General features: G+C 43.8%; 1 protein-coding gene across 2 annotated transcripts in view; it reads left to right on the top strand.

Annotated features, from left to right (window-relative positions):
- Positions 1 to 25,614, top strand: part of PIEZO2 (piezo type mechanosensitive ion channel component 2) — a 471,611-nt gene that overhangs the window by 379,634 nt on the left and 66,363 nt on the right. For both annotated transcript variants that reach the window (XM_047697821.1, XM_047697822.1), the window contains 10 exons: positions 7,928 to 8,104; positions 8,377 to 8,502; positions 9,928 to 10,128; positions 11,075 to 11,279; positions 11,401 to 11,502; positions 12,588 to 12,753; positions 17,028 to 17,271; positions 19,519 to 19,615; positions 20,695 to 20,854; positions 25,015 to 25,104. In XM_047697821.1, the coding sequence (XP_047553777.1) occupies positions 7,928 to 8,104; positions 8,377 to 8,502; positions 9,928 to 10,128; positions 11,075 to 11,279; positions 11,401 to 11,502; positions 12,588 to 12,753; positions 17,028 to 17,271; positions 19,519 to 19,615; positions 20,695 to 20,854; positions 25,015 to 25,104 (1,568 nt within the window). The remainder of the gene's footprint in view (positions 1 to 7,927; positions 8,105 to 8,376; positions 8,503 to 9,927; positions 10,129 to 11,074; positions 11,280 to 11,400; positions 11,503 to 12,587; positions 12,754 to 17,027; positions 17,272 to 19,518; positions 19,616 to 20,694; positions 20,855 to 25,014; positions 25,105 to 25,614) is intronic.

The following is a 25,614-nucleotide window of genomic DNA, read 5'->3' as shown; positions in this document are numbered from 1 at the left end:
TGTGTGAGAGCAGGCTGCCCTTCTGTACTAACTGTGCATAAAATCTCTCTGAGGAAAACAATAATATTCCAGTTTATGTTACCAAGGAGTAAACTCAGCCCCCAAATTTAATAAAATCTGTGCCAGAGTTCACCTTGTTTATTATTGGATATTTTGAGATAAGACACCACGTTTCAACCTTATATTGCAGTTCTGTTTTCTCCTCTGGAAGGAGGAGAGCCATCATTCAGCCCACAGTTCTTTGCTGTTGACTGTGAAGAGATTAACTCTCAATTCATTCAGCAGATAATTGAAACATGTTTCTCATTTCCCTGGACTAGTTTTGAGTGACAATTCGAGGAGTCTTTGCCTTCTAAAAATTCAGTAGGGAACCCACTGCCTCTAATTTTTAAAAAAAACTTAAATAATAACATCATATTATAACCATACCACCATACACCTAAAAGGTTCACGAGTAGGTAACAAAGGATGAACCTTAATTTGAACTCCCCAGTCTAAACTAGAACATTCTCGACTTCATGCAAACCATCTGGAATGCCTCCATGATCACTGCCAGGTGTGGAAAAAAATAGAAACTATTCCACCTGTGAGATTTATAGCAGAGAGGGACATGCACTCCGTTGTTAACAGTGTACACATTAATTAGAACTAAAATCAAGCCTACTATGTGTATTCCTTGAAGACAAAGATGTGTAAGCATTTTAACTGTAGCCGTAAATTGACCAATTCAGAAAGAGTTTGAGGGTAAAGTATTAAAGAGCAATGAAGAAGGGCAAGAAAAGGCATTTGGCTGCAAATAGCAAAGGCCATTTCAGAGTTAACCAAATCCGATGCACAGACGTCTTCAGATGGCATGAGAAGTTGTTGCAAAGAAGACAGTTTTATGACGGGAGTCAGCATTAAATGAAGAAAATTAGTGTGAGTAGAGCACAGAAAATCCACTATCTGAAGTCCATCCTGTGGAGTTCAGAAAGAGAAAGGAGTTCAATGATAACCCTTTCTTACAAATCCTAAATAAAAGGCAGGCTTATATTTGTTAAAATCATCCTAATGAGTCCCAAGAATGTCTTCTTCATAGACTGTCAAGTAGATAAAGTGTCATGACCTGTTGTTCATCCTGTTACACCATTAGGAAAAAGGCCTTTGATGGCATATGACTATTTCCTTCTCCAGGTTTCATACATTGTGTAGACTTCCAGAATTTTCCTCCCTAATTCCATCTCTTTCACCTATAACTTTAAAACACATCAGGCACTCATGCCTCAGAGAAATACTGCTTCCACTGCTGCTAACGTCTGCCAGAATCCCTTTGTGAGAAGGCTAAGCCCAAAGCGTGTCACCCTAGCTTCACATCTTGTTATCCCGCCCACGGGAGGGCTCTCTGGCCCCAAAGGGTGAGTGTCTGCCTGATCCTTGGACATCATGAAGTCTCTCCTGTGCACTGACTTTGGTCTCTGGGCTTCCCTTCATGGCCAGTTCTTACTAATGTCACTGCAGTATCAAGCAATCAGAACATGTGGGGTGTCATCATAAAAATTACTTTATTTCAGACCTCTACATTCCCTTTAAAATGTATTCGACAGAGAAAGTTTTCTCCATGTCCCTGAACGCAAAACTTTCTGATCATTTCCAGCCCATAGAAAGTCCTAGAGTTACCTCAGAGAATGAACAGAATCTCACCTCATTAATTAGACTTGTCTGGTCACAGAAAAGAACCAAACTCTGATTTTTTTTTTTCTCAAGAAGATGGAAGTTTTTCTGTTTTGTTAAGTTTTTATTTAAATTCCAGTTAGCTAACACACAGTGTGATATTAGTTTCAGGTGTACAATACCGTGATTCAGCACTTCCATCCATCACCCATGCACTCACCACAAGTGCCCTCCTTACATCCCACACCTACTTCACCCATCCCCCACGTGTTCTCTACAGTTAAGAGTTTGTTTCTTGCTTTGTCTCTCTCTCTCTCTCTTTTTCCTCCCTTTGATTATTTGTTTTGTTGCTTAAATTCCACAGATGAGTGAAATTGCATGGTATTTGTCTTTCTCTGACTGACTCACTTTGCTTAGTATAATATGTTCTATCTCCAACCACATTGTTGCCAGTGGCAAGATTTTATTTTCTGATGGCTGAGTAATACTCCAATACCACATCTTCTTTATCCATTCATTAGTCACTGGGGACTTGGTCTGTTTCTATAATTAGGCCATTGTAAATAACGTTGCAACAAACATCAGGGTGCACATATCCCTCTGAATTCGTGTTTTTGTATTCTTCGGGTAAATACCTCACAGTGCAATTGCCAGATCCTAGGGTAGATGACCTATTTTTAACTTTGTGAGGAACCTCCACACTGTTTTCCACAGTGGCTACAGCCATTTACATTCCCACCAACAGTGCAAGAGGGCTCCCCTTTCTCTGCATCCTCGCCAACACAACACTCATTCTCTTACCATGTGGAGATGTGGAGATATCTCTTACCTCTTCTAGCAGCTTCTTTCTTTCTCACACACACCTCCTTCACTGCCTCCCTCCCTGCCCCTCCTTCCAGTGAACTAAGGGCTATTACAAGGTCTCCCATGCTGGACCACAGCCTCAGGTGGGAATGGCGGTGTGCTGTCTTAGGATGGCCTCACACTGACCCGGAGCTGATTAAATTTCCCCTTTCTCTCGTGGGCCTCCACTAGCCCCTGGTTTCCCAGCATCTGCTCCTTCTGACCCTTTCTGTCGGAGTCTCATCCCCCACAAAGGAACGTCCCCGAAGCAGGACTTAGGATGGCTCTGGTGCTCTCTCTTCCCCCTTCAGGTCTAAGGGACGCACTCACACAGTCTGTGCTCTGTTAGTGTATGTGTCTCGCAATGAGGCAACTCCTGTCCTGGTCACCCAGTTCGTGCCAGCTGGGCTTTCTGGGCAAAGTTGGACATTGGTGTCCAGACTCCCTAATACACAAATTAGCATCTCTGTCTGATGCTTCTTAAAGCTTCTTGCCTGGGGTTTGGGGAGAGAATATAGCATCCCTTCCTCCCTACCCCATTGTCTGGTGGGGAGGGTGGTGGGCAAGCACTGACAGAAGCACCTCCTATGAAGAAATTTCTTCACACTCCCTCCTGTCACCTTCGCCATCTTGACCCATTTGTACCCTCCCAGAGAGCTTGGAAAAGACCTCTAAATGGTTTCCCATCAACTATTTTGATTTGAAATTTCTACCTCGCTGGCTTAGCACCTCATTTCGGAATGTTTTGGCTCCATCAGTTCTAACTTGGCTCCTCACAAGGCTTCATTTGAACCCTTTCTCTATTTATGGGTACAGTTGGGGAAGAAGGCCACTGATTCCTGTAAGGAGCCATGTGCCAAACCCAGGCTATGATATGTCTGAATCTTATCGGCTGATAACAAACGCAAGGGTCTAGGGTTTCACATTGGATGCAGGCAGGAGGTAAGCTAGGCCACACAATTCCAGGGGCAGTGTTCACCTGTGACCAGCAGCCCCAACACTGTGCACCTCTGAAGTGCTGATTTATACCTTCAGGGACCTCTTCTGCTTTGAAGGCTTGGCTCATCCTCAACCAGAGAAGCCTGTCACTGATGCCATTTGTTCCATATAGTTTCCATTCATAGCTTATTAATTTTGATTGGTACAAAAGATAGCCTTTCTCAAAAATTGCTATCAGTAAATGGCAAAATGAGAACAAAGTCAACAAACCCAGTGAAATCCTCATCCTTATCTAAGGCCATCAACAGGCTGCTTGTTTTCACGAACTTTCAGAGTCATTTCTCAGGTCATTGTGGGGTCAAACATTAAACCTTTACAAGGTTATCTTCATGGGCATCTGAGGAAGAAGAGACCATGAGAAGGAATTTAGTATAGAGGCCTTTCTTTTACATCAGTATCTCTTACCAGAGGGACACCACTTTGGAAGGACCTAGATTTTAAATATATATATATATACACATATATATATAGTGGATACATATGTATATATGTGTGTATATGTTTATTTATAATATATGGTAATTTATGTTTAAATAAATTTATTATATATTTATTTATAATATATGTTTATTTATAATATATAGTAATTTTATTTATTTATAATATTTATTATATATAGTAATTTTTACTTATAATATTTATTTCTATTTTTATAATATATATTTATTTATATATAGTAATTTATGTTATATATGTTATATATAATTTTTTATGGAATATATAAATATATATATATATATATATATATATATAAAAAACACTGTCCTCTTTTTTATATGCAACTATGTTCCTAATTTCAAGAAAGCTCTGAGAGACTGGGTTACTCTTTGAGGAAGGGATTGCACCTTTTTCTAGTATCCTGAGCAGCTACTATGGGACCCGGTCAACTGTGTCAGCTCAGTAACTGTTTACTGGCTGAAGGAAAGAAATAAAACATCTTTGCAAGCTTGAGATTTACCCTACATGCCAGTTGATGTTTTGTTATTATCTTCAGTCTCACTAATCATTCATTTAGCCTTAATCATGAACTTAAACTTAAATTACAATAAATTGAATGCTTATACTGTGCTAGATGTTAACACAAAGGCATGGAAGCCACATTTCTTGCCTTGGCTCACACTCTGATGGTCATGGCTGGTACACGAAACCAAAGTCACATTAGAGGCATCCCCAGGAGGGTTGTGGGTGCAAGACAGGGGCGTGTCATGCAGGTTTGTACTGTGGAAGCAGTCTCTGAGGCTGCGGGTGCTCTGAGGGAGGAGGCCCGCTGGGCCAACACACAGCGGGGACCACAGTTCTCAGGGGCTCCTCTCTCAAGGTGGTGTTCTCAAACCTTACAAGTTTATATTCAGAGAAAGTGACAATTTATGGAAAAGTGTTTTGTGAGGAAAGCATATGGCATAAAATTAGTTCCCCAAATTTCTTGATAATAAGAATCACCTGGACACGTGTTAGCTGCATGGATGACCAACTAGTTCCCTAGAGATTCTGATTCATCAGATATTGGCTGGGGCCCAGATATTTGCCTTTTGTAAGTTTTTTAAGTACATTCCACGAGACTCCCACCATCAGGGAAAGGATAAGTCCACCATCAACCATGTTTATGTTGGATGAAGTATGGTGCTTCTCCAAGTCTATGTTTTCCCACCTCAGGGACGCTATTTAGGCCTCCTTTTACTTGATTCTCTATGACATTTGAGGTTGACAATAATTTCCTTGTCCTCGAAGAGCTTCTGTGGTCTTCCAAAACAACACACTTCCCTGGCCCCTCTGCTCTGCCTCATTCATGGGCTCTTTCTCTTCCTACCAACTCCTCTCTTCTCTAGGTTCTAACAGCAGTCCCTTTTCTGATTCTAGACACTCTGTGGGTGGTCTCCTGAGTGCCTGTGATTCATTTACTATTTACATGCAAGAATTGTAAATCTATGTCTTCATCCCATCTGGTCTTTGAACTCCAGGCTCCTATCTCCAAGTGACAGCTGGGCATGACCTCATCCTTGAATTCCCCAAAGCACCTTCAATATCTCTAAAACTAAACTTCCTACCTCCACATCATTTCTCTTTTAGATCACTCTACCAGATGCCCAACACTGCCCCAATCTCTTCTCCTACCTATATGGATTCTATCAGCCAGCCAGAAGAGTCTTTCCACTGCATAGATATGATCACGTTAATCCTTGACTCAAAAACTTTCAACAGCTCTCCCGTCCTCACAGGCATGAGCTACAGGATCCTCACAATCCAGAGCTGGACCCCTTCACCACTTTCTTTCCTAGATACCCTAGCCTAGGTGGATTCCAAAGCAGCCCTCTGAAGGGACCCTGATCACACTGCTCTCATGGTGAGCCACTTGTTACTCCAAGGATGTCCATCCCATGTTCTCCCTTGTTAAAAGGTCTCACACCTGCAATTCCTTTGTCTGGATATCTACTATTTGTCCCTCCAGCCTTAGTTTAGATCAAAAGCCCATTGGGTACTCTTCTCTAACCCTGGACCAGCTGGTCAGCCCCATGCTCCCATACAGTTGGTCTCAGCCCAGGCAGACACTGTCACTCCACCCTATTGTCACAAGCTGTCTACACAGTTCTCCCTGGCACTACCCATGTGTTTCTTGAGGCCAGAGGTCCACACAGGATATGCTACCTTGGACCTAGTTAGGACTTCTTAAAATATATCTTTCTCTAACACTCAAAAGATAAAGAGTTCTATGTGACTTCATTGTGCTATTTTTATGCCCAGTGCCTTCAATACATACTAAAAGGAATAACAAGACAATTTCATAGTAGCTTTAATAGGCTTACAGAATTCATTGAAGAGAAAAGAAATGTGTTTTAATATCCCAGTTAACATGACTCTGGCCAATGACTAAGGAAGAGTCATTTAGCCAATCAAAATACTATGTTCAAATGTAACATTTATTGTGTTTGTGAGTGTGGTAGAGTTCACAGGGTGGTATTTCTTTCCTCCTTAATTAATTATGAAATACAGTTCTTATTACCCTAATACCTCAGGGCTTCATTCCCAGAGAGGTTCCTTGCCTGGACAGTGATGAGTAGTTAAGTAGAAAAGTAGTGGCTTCTAAATTACAGAATTAAATACTATCCTGGAGACCCCTCCTTTCTTGTTGTGTAGTTTTGCCAGCCAATCAGGTGACCATACTTTTTATAGCCCACAGTGCATAGCCCTGGCAACATGTGGAATTTTATCAACTGACTGTGTGCTATTAATGTTAATTAATTCATGCTGATAATATGAAATGCTCTTAAGACATTATCTTAATAATATCCAGATCTTATATTAATCATTATTTGAATCCCATGAGTGTTTTCCATGGATGAGTAAGATGGCTCTGCTTCTATATTGTTCCATGAACTGTTGGCTGTGAAGAACCACTGGAAATGATTGGACATTCCCCCGATTGATAAACACACACAGAGTCTAAAACTAGGTTGTAGTCACAGACTTCCCTCTTTATACCTGCTCCCCACCCCCACCAAGATCCTGTGTCAATAGGGTTACTGTCATTGTCTCAGGGCTCTGGCTCCCAAGCCAGAAACCTGGGAGGCATTCTTTGCACCCCCTCCTGTACCCCAGCCACCACCACCATCCAACCAACCGGTCAACGGCTCCATCTAGTTTTACCTCTCATCTCAAATCCGTGACTCCTTCCCATTTCTGCTCCATGGCCCTAGCTGGGCCCTGGTTAGGTTCTCCTGGCAGCAGCCATGACCTGGTCTCCAACCTCTCACTGAACCCCCATGGATGCATCTCCATTCTTTAGTTCTACTTATTTCAACAAAATGAAAATCCTTCCTTAAGATTTTTGCTGGGAAGTTTTAACTCTCTATTTTCCACACAGAGGGTTCCAAGGCCACAGCATGGTTTCAAAAAGGTCCATAAAGTGTGGCTCCCAGCTGAATCTCCAGCCTCATTTACTGCTGCCATTCATCCACGTAACTCCAGAATTTCCCATTGTTTGTGGTCACCTGTCCCTTCTGTGCTCTGTCATGTTTTCCTGCCTGTACCTATATGTCCTTTACCTGGAATACACTTTTCACCTTCTTGGCCTGGCTATCTTTCTGCATCTTTCAAGGCCCAGCTCAGGTAGTATCCCTTCCAGAAAATGTTCTGGAAGCTCCATATGGGGCCAAGGAGCCCTTCTGGGTCTTCTCACAGGAGCCTGTTCCATCTATCACTGACCCACTGCTACATTATATTTACATAACCTGGTTATGTATCTTTCCACTGTATAAGACCACACACACACACACACACACACACACACACACACACACACACACGTAGGGCAATGCCTCGTATATGCCAGGAACTCAATCAGACTTTGCCAAACTGAATAAATCGAGTTGCCACATTTCATGGCTGTTGTATCGTGTTATGTAATTTTTATCCCCATTTCTGATTTTTATGTTTTCAGGTGTCTCTGTTCAACTATGTATTCTTGATTTCTTGGGCTTTTGCTCTGCCATACGCCAAGCTGCGCCGTATCGCTTCAAGTGTCTGCACTGTCTGGACATGTGTGATCATCGTTTGCAAAATGTTGTACCAGCTGCAAACCATTAAGCCCGAGAACTTTTCTGTCAACTGTTCCTTGGTGAGCCTTGAAGATAGGGGAATTTTCTTGACTGGTCTTTAGGGAAGTGACACAGATATTAGGGAACCCTTACCCACAAGCACATTCTGACCAGCCCCTCAGTCACCTCTGCCATGTTGAATATGTCCTGACCCTAGTCCTCTTCCCCTCTGAAGTGGAGCTTTCCCTCCCAGTCCCACCGTGTCCATTTGTGCAAAGGTTGAGGAGAAAAATCTGAACTCTTCCAATCTGGGCAAGAGGTTTTTTTTAACTCTTCATTCTCTTCTTTTCAGCCAAATGAAAACCAGACAAATATACCCATCCACCAGCTGAACAAGTCTCAGCTCTACAGCGCTCCTATTGACCCAACAGAATGGGTGGGCCTGAGGAAGTCTTCCCCTCTGCTTGTCTACCTGAGGGTAAGGCCTCCTTTGTACTTCACCTGAGCCTCTGCACAGTTAACACCTGACCTCCTTTGCCTTGAGAACTCTGATATCACAACTGATCATAACCTTGCATTTTTATGTGACATTTGGAGTCAGAAACAAATGACTAGACATTACTATCAGTGTCCCATTGTGCTGAAAAGAAATTGATCAAGGAGTTTGGGATTAATTGAATAAAGTCTGACAAATATATTCACTAGAATATTATATAACCACTAAAAGATTGAGGTGGATTGATAATGTGAGATGTTGAAAGACATCCAAAATATGTTAACTTTTTTTTAAAAGAAAGGACAAATTTCAGTACACCCTGCATAGCGTGCTTTCTTCTAGATTCAGAGAAAAATATTGAGTAAAATATACCAAACTGTCTACAGTGATTATTCCTGAGAAACAGGTAGAGCATTACAAGAAATGTTTGTTGTCTAAATTGTTTCTCTATAATGTTCAATAAAGGACCTATATTATGTTGAAAAGTAATACATTTTTTTCTTCAAGTTTTCAATTGAATTCCAGCTAGTTATCATTAGAGGTAATACAGATTTTAACAACCTGTCTTTGAAAAGAAACTTTGCAAATAGTCAAAACAAACGTAACGAAAGCGATATACTTTGGACCATTCCTGTTTTACTTTGATGGGTAATCTAAGCGGTCTTCCAACCACACCAACAGAAGCCCTTAGAAATAAAGCATTTATACTCAACACCTGGAATTTTTCAAAGTACTAGGCATCCCATTTTTTTGTGGGTAGCTTTCTTATTTTTTTTCCTCATACATCAGACATCAATTGCAGCCATATAAATGCCACCCACCATCAAGAACGGTTATAAGGATAAAACCAACTGATATTTGAAAAGAGCAATCAGAATGGTGTAAGGCCCATGGGGTGCCATCAACATGAACTATTTTCATTATTATGATGATTACGTTATGGTCAGCAGCATGCTTGTCCGTCCCTGGCTCTCTCTAGCCAGATTTCTGAGGTGTTGAAAGATTTCCCCTACAGCTTCGTCGGTTTCCCAGATGGCCCTGTACCCTTTTGCACTTTGAGTTGCAAGAAGGTTGGATCACCCTCCCAATGCAGCTGGTCCCTGCCTCTTCCTGTGGCTAGTGTACTTTCCCGGAAACAGGAATGAGCATCACTGGCCTTCTCTCTAGAGATTCTAGATCCCAGCATCCCAGAAATTATCCTGATTGGCACAATGCAAGTTTGTCCACCTTGTTACTATGCCATAGGGAAAATGAACATTGAATGCAATACTTCTGTAGAGGTGGGGTTTTATAAGCATTGTTTTTTTAGACACCAAAAATGGAGAAAAAAAGGATTGATTATGGGGGTTGCTTAAAGTGACCAAGCTAAAGCGTTTGGCTTCACGACTGTGTTTTCTTGCTTTGTAGAATCATCTCCTGATGCTGGCCATTCTGGCCTTTGAGGTTACAATTTACCGCCATCAGGAATACTACCGAGGTCGAAACAACCTCACAGCCCCTGTGTCTAAAACCATCTTTCACGACATTACAAGACTCCATCTAGATGATGGACTTATTAATTGTGCCAAATATTTCATAAATTACTTCTTCTACAAGTTTGGTTTGGAGGTGAGTTTCCTTGCTGATGTGGGTTGTTTTTTGTTTTTGTTTTTGTTTTCTTTTTTTCTATGAAAATCCCCGTTGCTGTTTTTGGGCCAGTAGGCCACTAGAGCTTACTGGTCCATCTCCGTGATGTGATGACTGTTCCCCCCCACAATTCCAGCAAGAGGACATTCTACTGAAGGGTTCACCTGGCCTTGTTGGAAGTTTTCTAAGACCAAGGCCAGTGCTCCCTACTCTGCCCCAGTGAACTTAGCCTCTGTAGGTCTCTGTAGCCTTGTACATGCGTGGATATCATTTGGTCATTCTCTTTTTTTTTTTTTAAAGATTTTATTTATTTATTTGTCAGAGAGAGAGAGGGAGAGAGAGCGAGCACAAGCAGACAGAGTGGCAGGCAGAGGCAGAGGGAGAAGCAGGCTCCCTGCTGAGCAAGGAGCCCGACGTGGGACTCGATCCCAGGACGCTGGGATCATGACCTGAGCCGAAGGCAGCTGCTTAACCAACTGAGCCACCCAGGCGTCCCTCATTTGGTCATTCTCACTGTCTTCTTTAACGTATTACAAATCTTTTCTGTGTTTTGTGCATTCTGAGAGTTTAACTTGTGCCAAAATGAACTGGTTTGACCTGAAATGGTTGTAGCACTGCCTGCCTCTTTATAGAAAGAATTTGGAATAGTGAGGCTTCATGAAGAGATCGTAGCTATATTCTCTCCACAGTTTGAAGAGGTTCTTATTCACAGTAATGACCTTGGAAGTAACTTATACAAGATTTCAGTCTTCACGCTGTAAGACACCCCACCGAGGCAAGACCTGGTGAACATGCACAGACAGACCCCCCCCGCCCCCACTCTTCAGCAGTGTAGGTCTCTGAGCCACCTACACAGGGCTAACAGGTGACACCACTCCCCTTCCCTGTAAACCCGATTTTTTCTTTGCCTCTTTTCATCCTTACACAGACCTGTTTCCTAATGTCAGTTAATGTAATCGGCCAGCGAATGGATTTCTATGCCATGATTCACGCCTGCTGGCTGATCGCTGTCTTGTACCGGCGCAGAAGAAAGGCCATTGCGGAGATCTGGCCCAAGTACTGTTGCTTCCTGGCCTGCATCATCACCTTCCAGTACTTCATCTGCATTGGCATCCCTGCGGCCCCTTGCAGAGGTGCGTGGGCCCCTCCCGGGAGCTGGCCGCTCTCGTGATCAGCCCTTGTGCCATGGACAGTTGGGACAAGGGCAGGGAAGAAGCGTATTGATTTCACTCTTTGTCACTTCCGTCCCTGCAGATTACCCGTGGAGGTTCAAGGGGGCTAGCTTCAACGACAACATCATAAAGTGGCTGTACTTCCCAGACTTCATCGTGCGGCCCAACCCCGTGTTTCTTGTCTGTAAGTGTTGGAGTCACAGGGCCGCAGAGCGCTGGGGTTTGGTTTCCTCTTTGCTGCTCCTTCTTTGTGGGCTCTGTTTTAGTGCCCTTGCTTCCTCCAGTGTACTTGGTGATCATGAAAATCTTGTCTTGATGCATTAATATCACAAGTCCTTAATGGCTTCTACCGGCCCTATTCCATTTGCAAAATTAATAAGTAAACATTGGAAATACCATCTCTACTTCCATAATGTTACCTCTCAACACACACACACTCACTCACACTCTCCAACTGCCCCCCCAACACACACACACATACACACACACACCTCTACTTATCCACCTTCTAGAAGGTAAACTGTGGAGGGAGGCCCCGTTTTTTGCAAAGTATATCTTTCACGCTGCCACTGCGGACAGACCAAAGCTAATGCTACGACTGTGGAAGCTAGGAATGTGCTACCCATATTGCAGATGCTCGAGCATGAGGCTGTAGCCCCTGGCCCTTCCAAGGGCAGCTGATGATGATCCCAAGGTCAGAGCAGCTGCACCTAAGACAAGAAGGTCACCTCCAGAGGGACCATGCTGCCTCCATACACTCAGGTTTAATGTATTGGAGGCTGCCTGACCATAACTGGCCATGATCTTCACCTCCACTCCTTGTCTTCACTCCCCCGCCCACTCTGGGAAGTGTCCCGTTACAAATACAATGGGGGATGGAGAGGATGAAGAAAGCCACAAGTTCCTGGCTCTACCACAAGGAAGAAGATAAAGATGGGGAAGTACATTCAACTGGCTTCCTCAAAATTTTGGTGGGAGATAAATGCAAATAAACATTATCCCATAAGAAAGTCACGAGGCTAGGAATTATCACCTAATACTTGTGCTCCCCCCGTCTGTGCCCCCCCACACCTTACATCTTCCATGGCAGGCAAGGTGGGATTTGGCCCCTAGATTGGAATCCAGGGAGAACTGTATGTTGGGAACTTTGGGAATGTGATGCACTAAGGAGCTGGGGAGGGAGCGGCTCCTCCCTTTTGGGGGCTGTTTGCTGCATCATGGAAACCCAGAAGAGAAGAAGGTGACTCCATGATCTCTCTGTCCTGCCAGATGACTTCATGCTGCTCCTGTGTGCCTCCTTGCAAAGGCAGATTTTCGAGGATGAGAACAAGGCTGCAGTGCGCATCATGGCAGGGGACAACGTGGAGATCTGCATGAACCTGGACGCAGCCTCCTTCAGCCAGCATAACCCGGTGCCGGATTTCATCCACTGCAGGTGAGCATGGCTGCATGGGGCCAAAGCCGCTTTGTGTGCACAGGTCACCTGGGGGGACATAGCTCCACTTCCGGTTTTCTCTCCACCATTTTTTGGAAACTGGCAGACAGAGGGTTTGGTGGTCAAGCGACTGAGACTCTGAATTACAGATCTGGTTCTGCCTTTCTCATCATGGACCACACATTTGCCCTCAATTTCCCTCCACTTCTTCCCTCACAAATGTGATTCTGCCTCTTGGTGCCCCAGCAGAGACCCCTCCATCTTTATCTTCTGTTCCTCCACCTCCTCATCTCTGTCCATCCTGATCCCCATTCCTCGCCCTTTTTCCCTTCCCCTGTCCTTCTCCTGGTCCTCCATATTCAGTGGACACTGTGGCAGCCTGGGAACCACAGCCTGTCCCTTGCTATCATTCCCTTTGTGTGCTGTCCCCTCAGGCATGCTGGTTTCCCTTGCAGCAACTTCTCCATCCTCTTCTTTCCTCTGCAGTCTGGTGGCAACTGACCTTGGCAGCCCGATTGTCCCCTCAGCAGAGTTTGTGTTGAAACCTGACTGAATTTCTCACTCTGTGTTCCTTCTGTGTTCTCTGGGTTCCCAAGTCTTTGTGCTTTTTCTCACCTGCCCCTCAGTCATGGCCTACACCCCCGCCTCCACCGTTAGCAATCACAATCCAGCTCTTTCCCCTGCGATCGGGGTCAGAAGGGCTGGTGGGATTGTTTGTGTCTCCTCACCAGCCCTGCACCTCCAGACTCCCTGATCCTCACAAGTTAGCATCTACCCTCCAGGTCCACAGTCCTACCTGGGAGAGGCTGCGCGTCAGTGTGCAGCATGGAGATCAGTCCTGGGCCAGCCAATGTGACTCTCCTCACCTGAGATTTGCTCCCCAGCTTCTGAGTCCCAGAATATCGTGTTTGCAGGGGATTGTTATTTGAAGAACTCGATCCCCCCACTTCCCCTCACCCTGCCATGAAATATAGGCAACTTAGGGCAAAGTTCATTTCTACCTTACTTTTGTGCGCATGCTTGTCCCCCATCCATGCCAAAGGCTGTCCCCCATCCATGCCCAACACCTAGGGTCCTGTTAGTAGTGACAGTTATTGGACAGTTGCTGTGTGCCACCCTCCGTTCCAAGTGCTTTACATAGATGAAGCCCTCTTACCCAAATGATCACCTATGAGCTATTATTATCACGATTTTGTAGGTGAGGAAGCTGAGCAAGGATTTGAACCCAATCAACCTAGCTCCAAAACTTGGGTGCTGAGGCCCTTCTGTGCCTTTCAGTGACCTAAGAGCTCAGCATGTATGGAACAAACCAATAAGTGAATTTGCTTTAAAACAATTTGCTTTAAAAGTGAGGTGGGGTGCCTGGGTGTCTCAGTCAGTTAAGTACCTACCTTCCACTCAGGTCATGGTCCCAGAGTCTAGGGATCAAGCCCTGTGTCTGTCTCCCCGCTCAGTGGGGTATCTGCTTCTCTCTCTCCATCACTTACTTTCTCTCTCAGATAAATAATAAAATCTTTTAAAAATAAAAAAATGATAAAATGGTAAGTTAGGGGTGCCTGTGTGGCTCAGTTGTGTAAGCATCTGCCCTTGGCTCAGGCCCTGATCTCAGGGTCCTAGGATCGAGCCCCACATCAGGCTCCATGCCCAGTGGGGAGTCTGCTTCTCCCTCTGCTTCTGCCCTTCCCCCTGCTTGTGCTTTCTCTCTCTCTCTCTCTTTCTCTCTCTGTCAAATAAGTATAATCTTAAAAACAAATGAAAATTAAAAATAAAACAAGAAATAAAATGATAAGCTATGTAGAACTAAACATTCTTTTAGGGTTAAGGCACCACACTAAACAATAATATAACGTAAGACTTTCACTTTTTATCTCTTCTCTATAATACTAAGAGAAAATATCAGTGCAGCTGATCTTTTTCCCTATCATAAAGGGAGGAAGATTAGGGTTTTTTTTCCTTTAAGATTTTATTTATTTCTTTGAGAGAGAGAACATGGTCAGGAGAGCAGATGGAGAAGCAGACTCCTCCCCGAGCAGGGAGCGTCATGTAGAACTTGATTTCAGGACTGCGGGATCACACCCTGAGCCAAAGGCAGACACTTAACCAACTGAGCTGCCCAGATGCCCAAAAAAGTATTTATCTGAAGGCAAAACAGTAAAATCCCCAAGAAATCGTTCACAACATATGTTTACACTTTACCGTGAATCAGACATAATTTGAACAATTCACAGCGACAGGAAATCTAGAACAAAATGAATTATTTTATCATATCAGTTTGCAAAGTTGGAGAAAGACAAGTATGCAACTGTATAGTGTATTTATGAAAAGCCTAAAACTCGAAAACTGTGTACCCCTGATTTTTAGAGCGGTGTCTTTGAAAACTTGAATTATTTCAAGGTTTTAGTTCCGTGTCTCAATGAGGACTGCCACAAAAGTGCGTCTCAGGCAGTAACCTGCCACACAGCACGACTGTGAGTGGGAAGCAAGTGACCGCTTTGCCGTGGGAGGCACGGCATCCCCCGCGCCCTCTCTGTGGGTTCGCACTCTTCTACAGCTCTCGAAGGCAGCCTCTTCACCTCACTCCGTGTCCCCAGGACACATTCAATGTGCGCAGGGGCTCCTCTCCAGGGCCCCTTGATTGCTGTTTTTCATGTGACTTTCAAGCTTGATCTTGTGATTTCTGAGCCTGAAGCGGCTCAAGTGATTCCTGAGGCTGGGGCGCCAGGAGTAGGAATTGCCAGCTGTGGGCAAGGAAGGGAAATCCACAGAAAGCACGTGTTGTACTAACACACATGTTTCTACACACACACTCACAAAATGCCAACAGGCCGAGTCTGCTGCCTCCAAAGTGTGCACACATGCACACACACACACACACACACACACATCAGAAAGCTGTTGGTGGGGGGGTGCCTGGATGGGTCAGTCATCAAGCGTCTGCCTTTGGCTCAGGTCATGATCCCAGGGTCCTGGGATCGAGCCTTGCATCGGGCTCCCTGCTCAGCAGGAAGCCTGCTTCTCCCTCTACCACCCCCCCGCTTGTGTTCCCTCTCTCGATGTGTCTCTCTGTGTCAAATAAATAAGTAAAATCTTAAAAAAAAAAAGAGGAAGAATAAGGCCCTATGGGCATTCTGATATTACATCTCAAATGAATCACTGCTTTCACCAGCGATGTTCCTGGGATGCTGAGAAATCCTGACATTGTATTCATTCTCCTTCGACTATGACATCAAAGAAAGGTGAAATAAATTTGAGAGGGAAATTTCATGAAAGCATTTTAAGGGATTGAATATTTTACTCCCTAAAGAGTAAAGTTCAAAAAAGTTTGCTTACCCGACAATGTACCTTTTAGGAACAGCTTTCTGTAATGAGGCTGAGCAGTGTAATTTATTTGTATGAAGATGTTGCTTATTAACTCTTATAAAATAACAAGTCATTATCAAATAACTGACCCACAGTTGGTTCTGCTTTGCTTCTCTCCTTACCTGTGAGGAGAAACAACCAAAGAAAATCTCCAAGATAAAGATCTAATTAAGCCAACACAGATGGGTCTTGGCTTGTAGGTACCACTACACTTGGCTGTCAGTGACCCATGCTCAGAAGCTCCCAGAAGCTGCTACTTGTTGCATAGTGACTGACCTCAGTTCTCCCTCACCTCTCATCACAAAGGTCATAGGGAGACATCACTCCCCCCAAAAAAGGCATCTTGACTTCACCCCAGGGCCATCCAAAGACAAGAGTGTTAGATTAAAGCCTCCAAGTCCCACCGTGGCTGTGTGTGCTTTGTGAGAATGGGTTCTCATCGTCAATGAGGGATTTCCATCTCCAGTAAGGCCTTCGATGTAACACAGATTGTTTTATCTGTCAGTTTCTAGTTCATTCTATTCTCTTTCTTGGGAAGACATCTGTATCTTAGACTTCCCCCGCCATACCATTATTCGTGCTTCCTATGAGAAGACAGCGAGGAATTTTGAATACTCTAGTAGTAGGAAGAAGATGCTGCTGTGTGGGGGAAATCTGGCCCAAATAAGACACTAATAAGTGTTTTCACCACTTACTTATTCGTCTCTTACCAACTGGGTGCGGATTTCCTATAGAGGAGGCAGTGTTAAGTGAAAGATGAGTACAAAGCTCACAATATGACTGGAAAGCGCTTCCATATTGAGTCAAAATGGACAGTACAAACTCTTTCCCTCCTTACTGTGGAATCTCCTGCCTTAATTTTTTGTCTGTCTGGTTATGAGTGTTGTCCTCTGATGGTTCGGTTTTGTTTCCAGATCGTACTTAGACATGTCCAAGGTGATCATCTTCAGCTACCTCTTCTGGTTTGTCCTCACCATCATCTTCATCACGGGGACAACCAGGATCAGCATCTTCTGCATGGGTTACTTGGTGGCCTGTTTCTATTTCCTGCTCTTTGGGGGTGATCTGCTGCTGAAACCCATCAAGAGTATCCTGCGCTATTGGGACTGGCTGATTGCCTACAACGTGTTCGTGATTACGATGAAAAACATACTATCAGTAAGTGCCTCCCAATGCATAACACATTTGCGGTTTTAGCACAAGAGTAAACAGCCCACTCAGTGGTTATTAAAAGCCCACTTGCCGGTCACACTCCTCTCTTAAAAGCCCCAAGTAAGATGATGCAAAGTCAGGATTCAGAGAACCATTATTACTCTCGTGCTTCCACATTAAGCAGAGTCCCGTTTGCTCACTTCCGCCATCTCAAAGTCACATGACAGGAGGACGGGGAATTGTAGGAATACGTTCTAAAATGTATTTGCAAGTCAACATCCCATCTCTTCTGAGGGATCATCTGCCACCATTCACACTTTGTGCTACCACCTGGCCCATTTATGAGCTGAATAAGTCATTGAATCTCTTTCAAACTGATATCATGTTGGCTTACCTGGAAAGAATTATGAAAGTATAAGCCAGTAGAGGGTGAGGGTAAAACACGTGTCCTTCCTCTACAAAATTTAGTTGCTCTGCTATTAAATAGCCACGTCCTGGGGCACCATGTTCCCCCATAACCTAGCAGGTAACTCACACTAGTCATCCCAGGATTGCGTAAAATCTTTTGGACCCTAGAGACACCTTCTAAGTTATTGACTGTTTCAGGAAATTAAAGAACAACCTGTCATGAGCTGAAGGAGTTCATACATCTCTCGCTGGCTCTAAGTCAAAGTTAATCCTTGGACCTGCTGCTCCTGGGTACTGAGAGTGCATTACTGAGCTAATAGCTTCCTGCTTCTCACCTTCCTGGTTACTGAAAGATGAGCTCACCTAGCAAGTCTACCATGGAGGCATTTTTTTTTTTCTTTTGGCACGGGTATTTCTGTGTTTAGAGGTCCTCAAGAGCCAAGTCTGTCACCATGAATATGTATTTGAGTCATTTATTTAGTCTAAGACATTAACATTCCGTCTAAGATCAGTTGATAGTAAAAGTGATTCTTATGCAGCAATTTTACCCTCCCCCCAATATTTATTTATATTGAAGGTAGTATTGAAGGTTCTTGGACAGAGAGAACAACAGAACACCATTTCATTCAATGGCCAGTCTGATGGTTAGGGATCTGTTGCCAAAGGCTGATTCCTATAACCAATCCTGGAAACGTATGGCTACAAAGTCCATTCGTTCATTCATTCTTTGATCCTGTAAGCCTATATCGTAGACTTGCTAGGCACTATTTTTGTCTCCAAGAACTAGATATAGTATTGCCTGCAGGTTTTACCCTAAGGAACTCATGTTCTAAGGGGGAAGACATGCCTGCTTATTAGTAATTATAATGTGGTCCATAAAAGCTAATTATCACAACATTTTAGGAAACCAAAACAAAAAAAGGAGTGCCTCATACCTTGCCTGAATAAACCGGGAATAGACTTCCTGGAGGTGATGCCATTTGAACTGATCAGAGACTTGAAAACCAGACTCAAGGGTGTTCAGAGAGACAAAGAGAGGAGGACATGCCTAACATAGAGAACCCAAACAAAAGCATGGCCATGTAGGGCAGAGATGGTCATGTGAAGAGCATGTTCCAATGGGTGCAAGAACTCAGGCTGAATAACTTTTAACTTGGGAACAACTTCCAAGTATATCCTCCTACCTCACATGTTCCCAGGAAATACACATAGTTCAGCCATCACCTTTATGTATTAGCTTGCAATGGTTGTCTGTTTAAACTTCTTCCCCCTCAGCATGTGAACTTAACATAAATCATTGTTATGGGAGAGACAACGACATGCCAATCAATGAAGAATATTCCTTTGCCAGAGAATTGGCCAAAAGAGCCTCAAAACGCAAGCTCTTTTCCTATTCTAAGAACTACGCCATACAGCTAGTGTTTGTGATGATCTCCTGGCAAAGAGCATAAGTTTAATTTGTCCAATTGTGTAAGAAAATAACTGTATGGAAATCAAAGTTCTGGGGGTGGGGTCATTGTTCACCCATTTGATATCAGAGTTTGGCTTGTTCCTACAGGAGTCCATGATTTTCTCTATGAAAAGATGGGTACATCTAAGTGCTGAAATCATCACACTAAAGATCTCCCTTTACTCATGGGGTTTATTTTCCCCCAGGAAATCATGGTGCTCCCAAAGCATCAAATGCACTATCCCAGGTGACTGAGATTTGAGGTTCTACAGGTGCCTCCTAGACCTGTTGGCACGGAGACTTTGTGAATTCTTACACAGACTAGGATCACAAAGCATCAGCCTCCTTTTCTGGGCACAGAGTTTCACAATTTGCCACTCTCATTTGTTTTTCAGATAGGAGCATGTGGATACATTGAACAATTGGTTCAAAATAGTTGCTGGTTGATCCAAGCTTTCAGCCTGGCCTGTACCGTCAAAGGCTATAAAATGCGTAAGTATGCAAAGCAAATCTGAAAGTTGAAGGACAGAGAAGGAAGGACGGTTGTATTGTTCTAATTTTAAAATTGGGCCAAAGCACATAAAGAGAAAACAGTGACAGCGAATTCAACCTCTAGATGGAGGCAACAGGACTGTAGTTCATTACAAATCTATTGTCTATAATGAAGTGCTCCTACTCCAGACAACTTTGATCATCCTCTGAAAACTTCTCAGACTCTGGGCTGGTCTGGAGACTGTGTGTGGCCCAGTATAACTCCCCAAACTTCTTCGAGTTACATTAGGAAGAGTTACAGAAGGCCATAGGCCTGTGGTGGTTGCCACTGGAATCCTGGGTTGTCAGAGTTCCTCTGGCTTTCAGGTCCTTCTCTCCTCAGGAAGCTCGGGGAGCTTCAGACTCAGAAAAACAACTGGGAGGACCTTCAGGGTCTCTGCAGTTCCAGAAGGTTCCATTTCCCTCCCTCTGCCTCTTGCACCACAACCTGGGACAATACCGTGCTTGGTCCTCCATGGTGCCCAGAATGGGGGCAACTTGACCATGACATTCTCCCCACTGTGGCTTCCAATCCAGGCTATGCTTTGCCCACAATGAAGAGTAATTGGGAATTTGTTCTGATTTAGGAATAAGATGTCTGTTGATACCTTTTCTTCTAATAGACTATACTTCTGATTAGCCCGAATCACCATTCCCAGAAGAGGTATTTTTGTTTTTTGTTTTTGTTTGTTTGTTTATATCGGAGCATTGCCTTTGGTGTTGGGACATACAGACACTATTTCTCCATGGCCCTTGTTCAGGAAGAAAGAGAGCTCTCTCCCATTGAGAGAAGCACTCAGGAACCATCCCTGGCAAAGAGACCCTCCTGTGCCACAAGGTCATTTGTGGTCATTCTTATAAGTCAAGGTTGATATTGGATTTGAAACCTGTATCTTTGCTTATAAATAAATGCACCCATGCATCAGGAATTTGCTCCTATGCCTATGGGATTCCCCAAGCCTGATCATACCACAGATATTATAAAATAACAATGAAAATGGATGTTAATTTTAATTTTTTTTCCTACTTTTTTACCCCAGCTGATGATGATTCCTCATGCAAACTACCCAGTGGTGAAGCAGGAATTATTTGGGACAGCATATGTTTTGCCTTCCTTCTGCTGCAGAGAAGAGTTTTCATGAGTTACTATTTCCTACATGTTGTAGCTGATATAAAAGCTTCCCAGATCCTGGCCTCAAGGTAGGTTGGGCCATGGAATCGAGTGGTTTCTCTTAAAAAATCTGTCTGGAAGTAACATTGTGCAGTGCTGTTGCCTGAGCTTGCCTGGAGAACTCCTAAGAAATTAATAAGTTCCTTCTAGGAAAACCAGTCCAAGAAGGGTTTAGCACAAGGCCTTTAAAACCTAAAATAAACAAGAAAGTCTTTGGCACCAAGTTACACTTACAAGGATCTGGGACACTATGGAAAGTCAAAGACAGATGGGTCGTCTAGAGCCCTCAGCGCACTAGAAGCAGGTCATTCTGGCCTCAGCCAAAGCAGTAACCACAAGCCATGTTGGTCTAGAGATTAGTCCACACTCTTCTTCTCTGACTCTGTGTTTAGAAGATACTCCAGAAAATAGAGAAAAACACAATTATGTATTATTTTTCAGACCTCAGGTTGAAGAGTGTGATACTCCAGGCTCATTCTAAACTCCCTGATCTATCTTTTCTTATCTTTCCCACCCTTTCAATCTTTGTTCCCCAATGATCTGATTTTTTTCTCTGGGCCACTGGTTCTGTTCCCTTACTACCATCTTCTTCTTAATCTCTATCCACCCCTTTTTCAATTTTGCCCTGATCTTATAGGTTTAGGGGGAAAGACTGGGAAGAAACTGCCCATTGAGATCAGGTTGTAGTACCCTAGCCTGCTCTGCCTGTCTCAGAAACACTGGCCTCACTAGATCCCATCCGATCTGTGGTGTTAAATAGTCTGATAAACATCAGCTTGTATCATATGAAATATCCCCCAAAATCTATCATTTTGATTTGTAGTTTAGACTAACACACTTTTGTTTATACTGCCAGTGTTCCTAGAGACTCTTCTTTTCCTCTGCCAGGATAAACAAAATGTTTATTGCAGAAGTCCATTAATAGAGGAGTGACTCCTGGCCTTTGTTAACTTACTTGGAGCCCGGTAGAAAGAATTTTCAGTAGGGGACCTACATTTAATCTGAGGAGTTTTGGGATACCCTAGGCCCTCACTATACATATGAACAATGACTTCATTTTACGTACAATAAATAACTCAGGAATTTACTATTATAATGGTTTTTCTAACACGCAGGACATCAGTTTCATTAGAGCACAGTGTCTTGTCCTTTTTTATTTCTTTTTCTTTCTTTTTGGGGATTTGTCCATGCTATCTTGTCCTAATAGTAATTTTATTAACTCATAGAACAGCTGATATTTGTGCTGATAAATGTGTCTTTTTGCCTTCTTCTGAGCATTTTTGGTCCTTCGACATCCGGGACATAGTAGTAAGCCAGCATCTTTCCTAGGAGTTGTCACAGTTATTTAGAAAACATATTCCTCATATTATGGAAACCAATAGCTTTGGTTTAGAGCACAACTCATGCCTGCAAAAGAAAAGCCATGTGTTGGGGGCGCCTGGGTGGCTCAGTGGTTTAAGCCTCTGCCTTTGGCTCAGGTCATGATCTCAGGGTCCTGAGATCGAGCCCCACTTCGGGCTCCCTGCTCAGCAGGGAGCCTGCTTCCCCCTTCTCGCCGCTTCTCTGCCTGATTGTGATCTCTGTCTGTCAAATAAATAAATAAAATCCTTTAAAAAAAAAAAAAAGAAAAGCCATGTCTTAAAAATAAACAGAATTTCCAAAGAATAGACCTTCATTCATTCAATGATAAGCTCTCTGCCTACTGTGTAACAAGAAGGTGGCTGCTTGGTCCTGCCCTCAGAAAGCTGGTGGGAAGAGGGACATATCAACAGCCAGTCACCGTGCTGTGTAACTACCGTGATGGTAGGGGACCTTCAGGAAGCTGTGGGAATTATATCAAGGGTACATAAACACCTGCAAGGGGCAGGAACCGAGGCAGCCTTCCGTTCTAAGCTGCAGCCTGAGGGATGAACAGGAATTAGAGGCGGGAGGCAGGAGCCAGGGGACACAGCCCAAGTGAAATTACCAGGGGAAGTTTTAATGAAGAAACCCTGAGAAGTTCAGTGTGGCTAAACACAGAAATTTGAAGGTGAAGATAGTGAGTGATGACAAATTAGCTGGAGAGATAGGGAGCAGTCTGCTTATCAGGGGCCTTATAAACCATGTTTATGACTTTAGAAGTAATCCCACAGATAAGAAGAAGCCAGGGAGTGATGCGGTTACAGCTATGTTTCAGAAGCCCACCCTGCCTGGACTGTGGAGGACACAGGACAGGTTAGGTGACTACTCTAATGATCCAGGACCAAGACAGTGGCTCAGACCAGGAGAAGGTAAACTAGGAAGACATTTAAGAGTAAAACTGGCACAACTGGAAAGTTGATTGGAAGGAAAGGAGGTGGGGGTGGAGAGGAAAGGAGGGTAGAAGGTATTATGGAAAGGATTTTGGTTGAAGCCAATGGTGGTGCCAATCCCAAATGTAAAGAAACCAAGAAGTTCTAGGCCGGAGGACACTGACCACAACCAGGGAGTTGTAGGGTCCATGGGCTCATGAAACTAAACCCGTGGTGAGTCCAGTGGACGGCCGGGATGACAGGTCTGCAGGTGGAAATAGACTTGAGTGTCATCATGACACAGGTAGATTAGAGCAGGTGAGAGGTTGGAGAGAAAGTGTGAATGAGCAGAGGACCCCGGGGAGCATCCACTTTTAAGAGATGGGCAGAGAAGACTAGAAACTCTGAGCCAGCAAGGAAGAAGGAAAGCTGGAAGAGCATGGTGCCTTAGGAGCCTGAGGAAGGCTGCTTCAAGGCGGAAGTCAAGCAGACAGGACATACAAACACAAGACTGAAAACTGAGCATTGAACGCAGTGAGCTCAACACGTTGGGGGATCAGAGCCCAACACCAATGAGCTGAGGTTAAACAGAAAGTCTTGGAGACAGTGGCTGTGAGATACTCGTGCTGGGATAGTGATGGAGGCTATACATAGAAAACTGTGCAGTGGACGTGTTGTTTTTTTTCCTAAGATTAGCAAGATGTGAGCATGTTTGCATACTTCGGAGGAGGATTTGGTAGCAGTGGGAAGGCTGAGAATGCAGAAAGAGAGGAAGAAAGGGCAGGATGGAGCCCCTCAGACTGCAGGGGGAAGGGGCCAGAGCCTAGATGAGGATATCCCCTCTCCCACCGTCACTGCAGGAAATGGAGTCCACAGGATAGATGGTAGGCGGCTGAGCAAACTGTTGCCTCATGACTTTTTTCTCTCCAGGAAGTGGGAGACGAGGTTATTTATTAGGAGTAAAAAAACCTTTGACAAAATTCTAGATTTGAGAAAAGTGTAAGGAGTTTTAGTAAATAGTAAATTTAGTACTATTTAAAAATAGTTTTAAATAGTATTTTAAATATTTAAATATTTTTAAAAATTATTAAATATTTAAAAAAAATAGTACTATTTAATAAATAGTACAGAGAAGAATTTCCAGAGCCTACGAAGGGTCAGCAGATAACATGTTGGTCACGCCTTTTCTGCACCCCCGACCACAGTCCACAGTCCAGCACAGGGTGGGCACACCACTGGGTTCCTATCCACTTGGGATTCACCAAGCGCATATGACCAGATGACAATGGACCAGACTTGAAGATATTAAGAGAGGCTGATGAGATAGATCAATGGGGACTCTAAAATTGGCTTGAAAAGTGAGAACAAACAGGAGGGAATGGAAGGATAGGAGGAAAAAAAGCAAAGAGGCAGGAACCTGAACATCTCAGTGATGGAGCTTGAACTCCAATTTTGCATTTTTTCCTTAGGGAAGCCCAGCTCACTCCAGATCCTTTTCTGCTCACTGAGTAGAAAACTAATCCGAACTCACTCCTCCTTGCCAATGGCCCTCATGGGACAACTATAATAAGGTCAGGTGAACAATACTTTGCTGAGATGTAAGGTTCTGTGGGACAGGTTTGAAGAGGCGCATCCTTTTTAATGTCTTAGAAAACACAAACCATTTTTTGTTTGTTTGTTTGTTTTGATGACCTCCTGTGGTTGTGAGCAGCCCACTCTCTCCCAGGAAAGGCTGTGCCTTCTTCATCCACTGAGAATGGGCTCCAACACGGGGTCTTGGTACTCCCACTCCCAGCCAGGAGACTCTAGTCAATGGCCCAGAAAGAAATGTTTTCTAACCCTTGATAATCATTTTCAGGGGAAGGTAAGTAACAAGGATAGAAACACTAATTTGTTCTCTACTTCCTGTTTTTCTCTAGAGGGGCTGAACTTTTCCAGGCCACAATTGTCAAGGCTGTAAAGGCAAGAATTGAGGAAGAGAAAAAGTCAATGGATCAGCTGAAGAGGCAGTAAGGAAGCTTGGTTTTACTGTCCTTCTTTCCTTATGACTGGGGTTTGTCTGGTCCTGTTCAGCTGGCTCTCACCTCCCAGGGAGCCTCAATAGCCCTAAAAAACCCACCCTGTTAAGGAGCTTCTGGGTATGTGCTCAGTGTCAGGGCAGTAGCTTATGCTTACTGGACTGAAAATGGAAGTAGTTGAAAAGAAAGAGAGGTACAATGTCGTGGAAAGGGGCGCCATGTTGGACAAGACCAATGTCAAGTCTTGGTTCAGCTGCTTACTCTGGAACCCTGAGCAAGTCATTCCAATTCTCTGAATTTCAGAGAACTTCTGTTTTAAGTTAGGGCTCACAGTTCTGCCTGGGTTTTTATAAAGATTAAATGAGCTAATGAATGAGACAGGGACTTTCCCGGTCCCATTCAGCTGGAGTAAATGTTTATTCTATCTATGAATTAAGAGAATACATACAGAGACTTGGCATTGGAAGGATGTCTAAAGATATTATAATAACAGTCTTTCTG

This window comes from Lutra lutra, chromosome 12 (genome assembly GCF_902655055.1).
Source record: "Lutra lutra chromosome 12, mLutLut1.2, whole genome shotgun sequence".
Classification (NCBI taxonomy): domain Eukaryota; kingdom Metazoa; phylum Chordata; class Mammalia; order Carnivora; family Mustelidae; genus Lutra; species Lutra lutra.
Note: the sequence above shows the minus strand (reverse complement) of the source record. Positions and strands in the feature narration are given on the sequence as shown.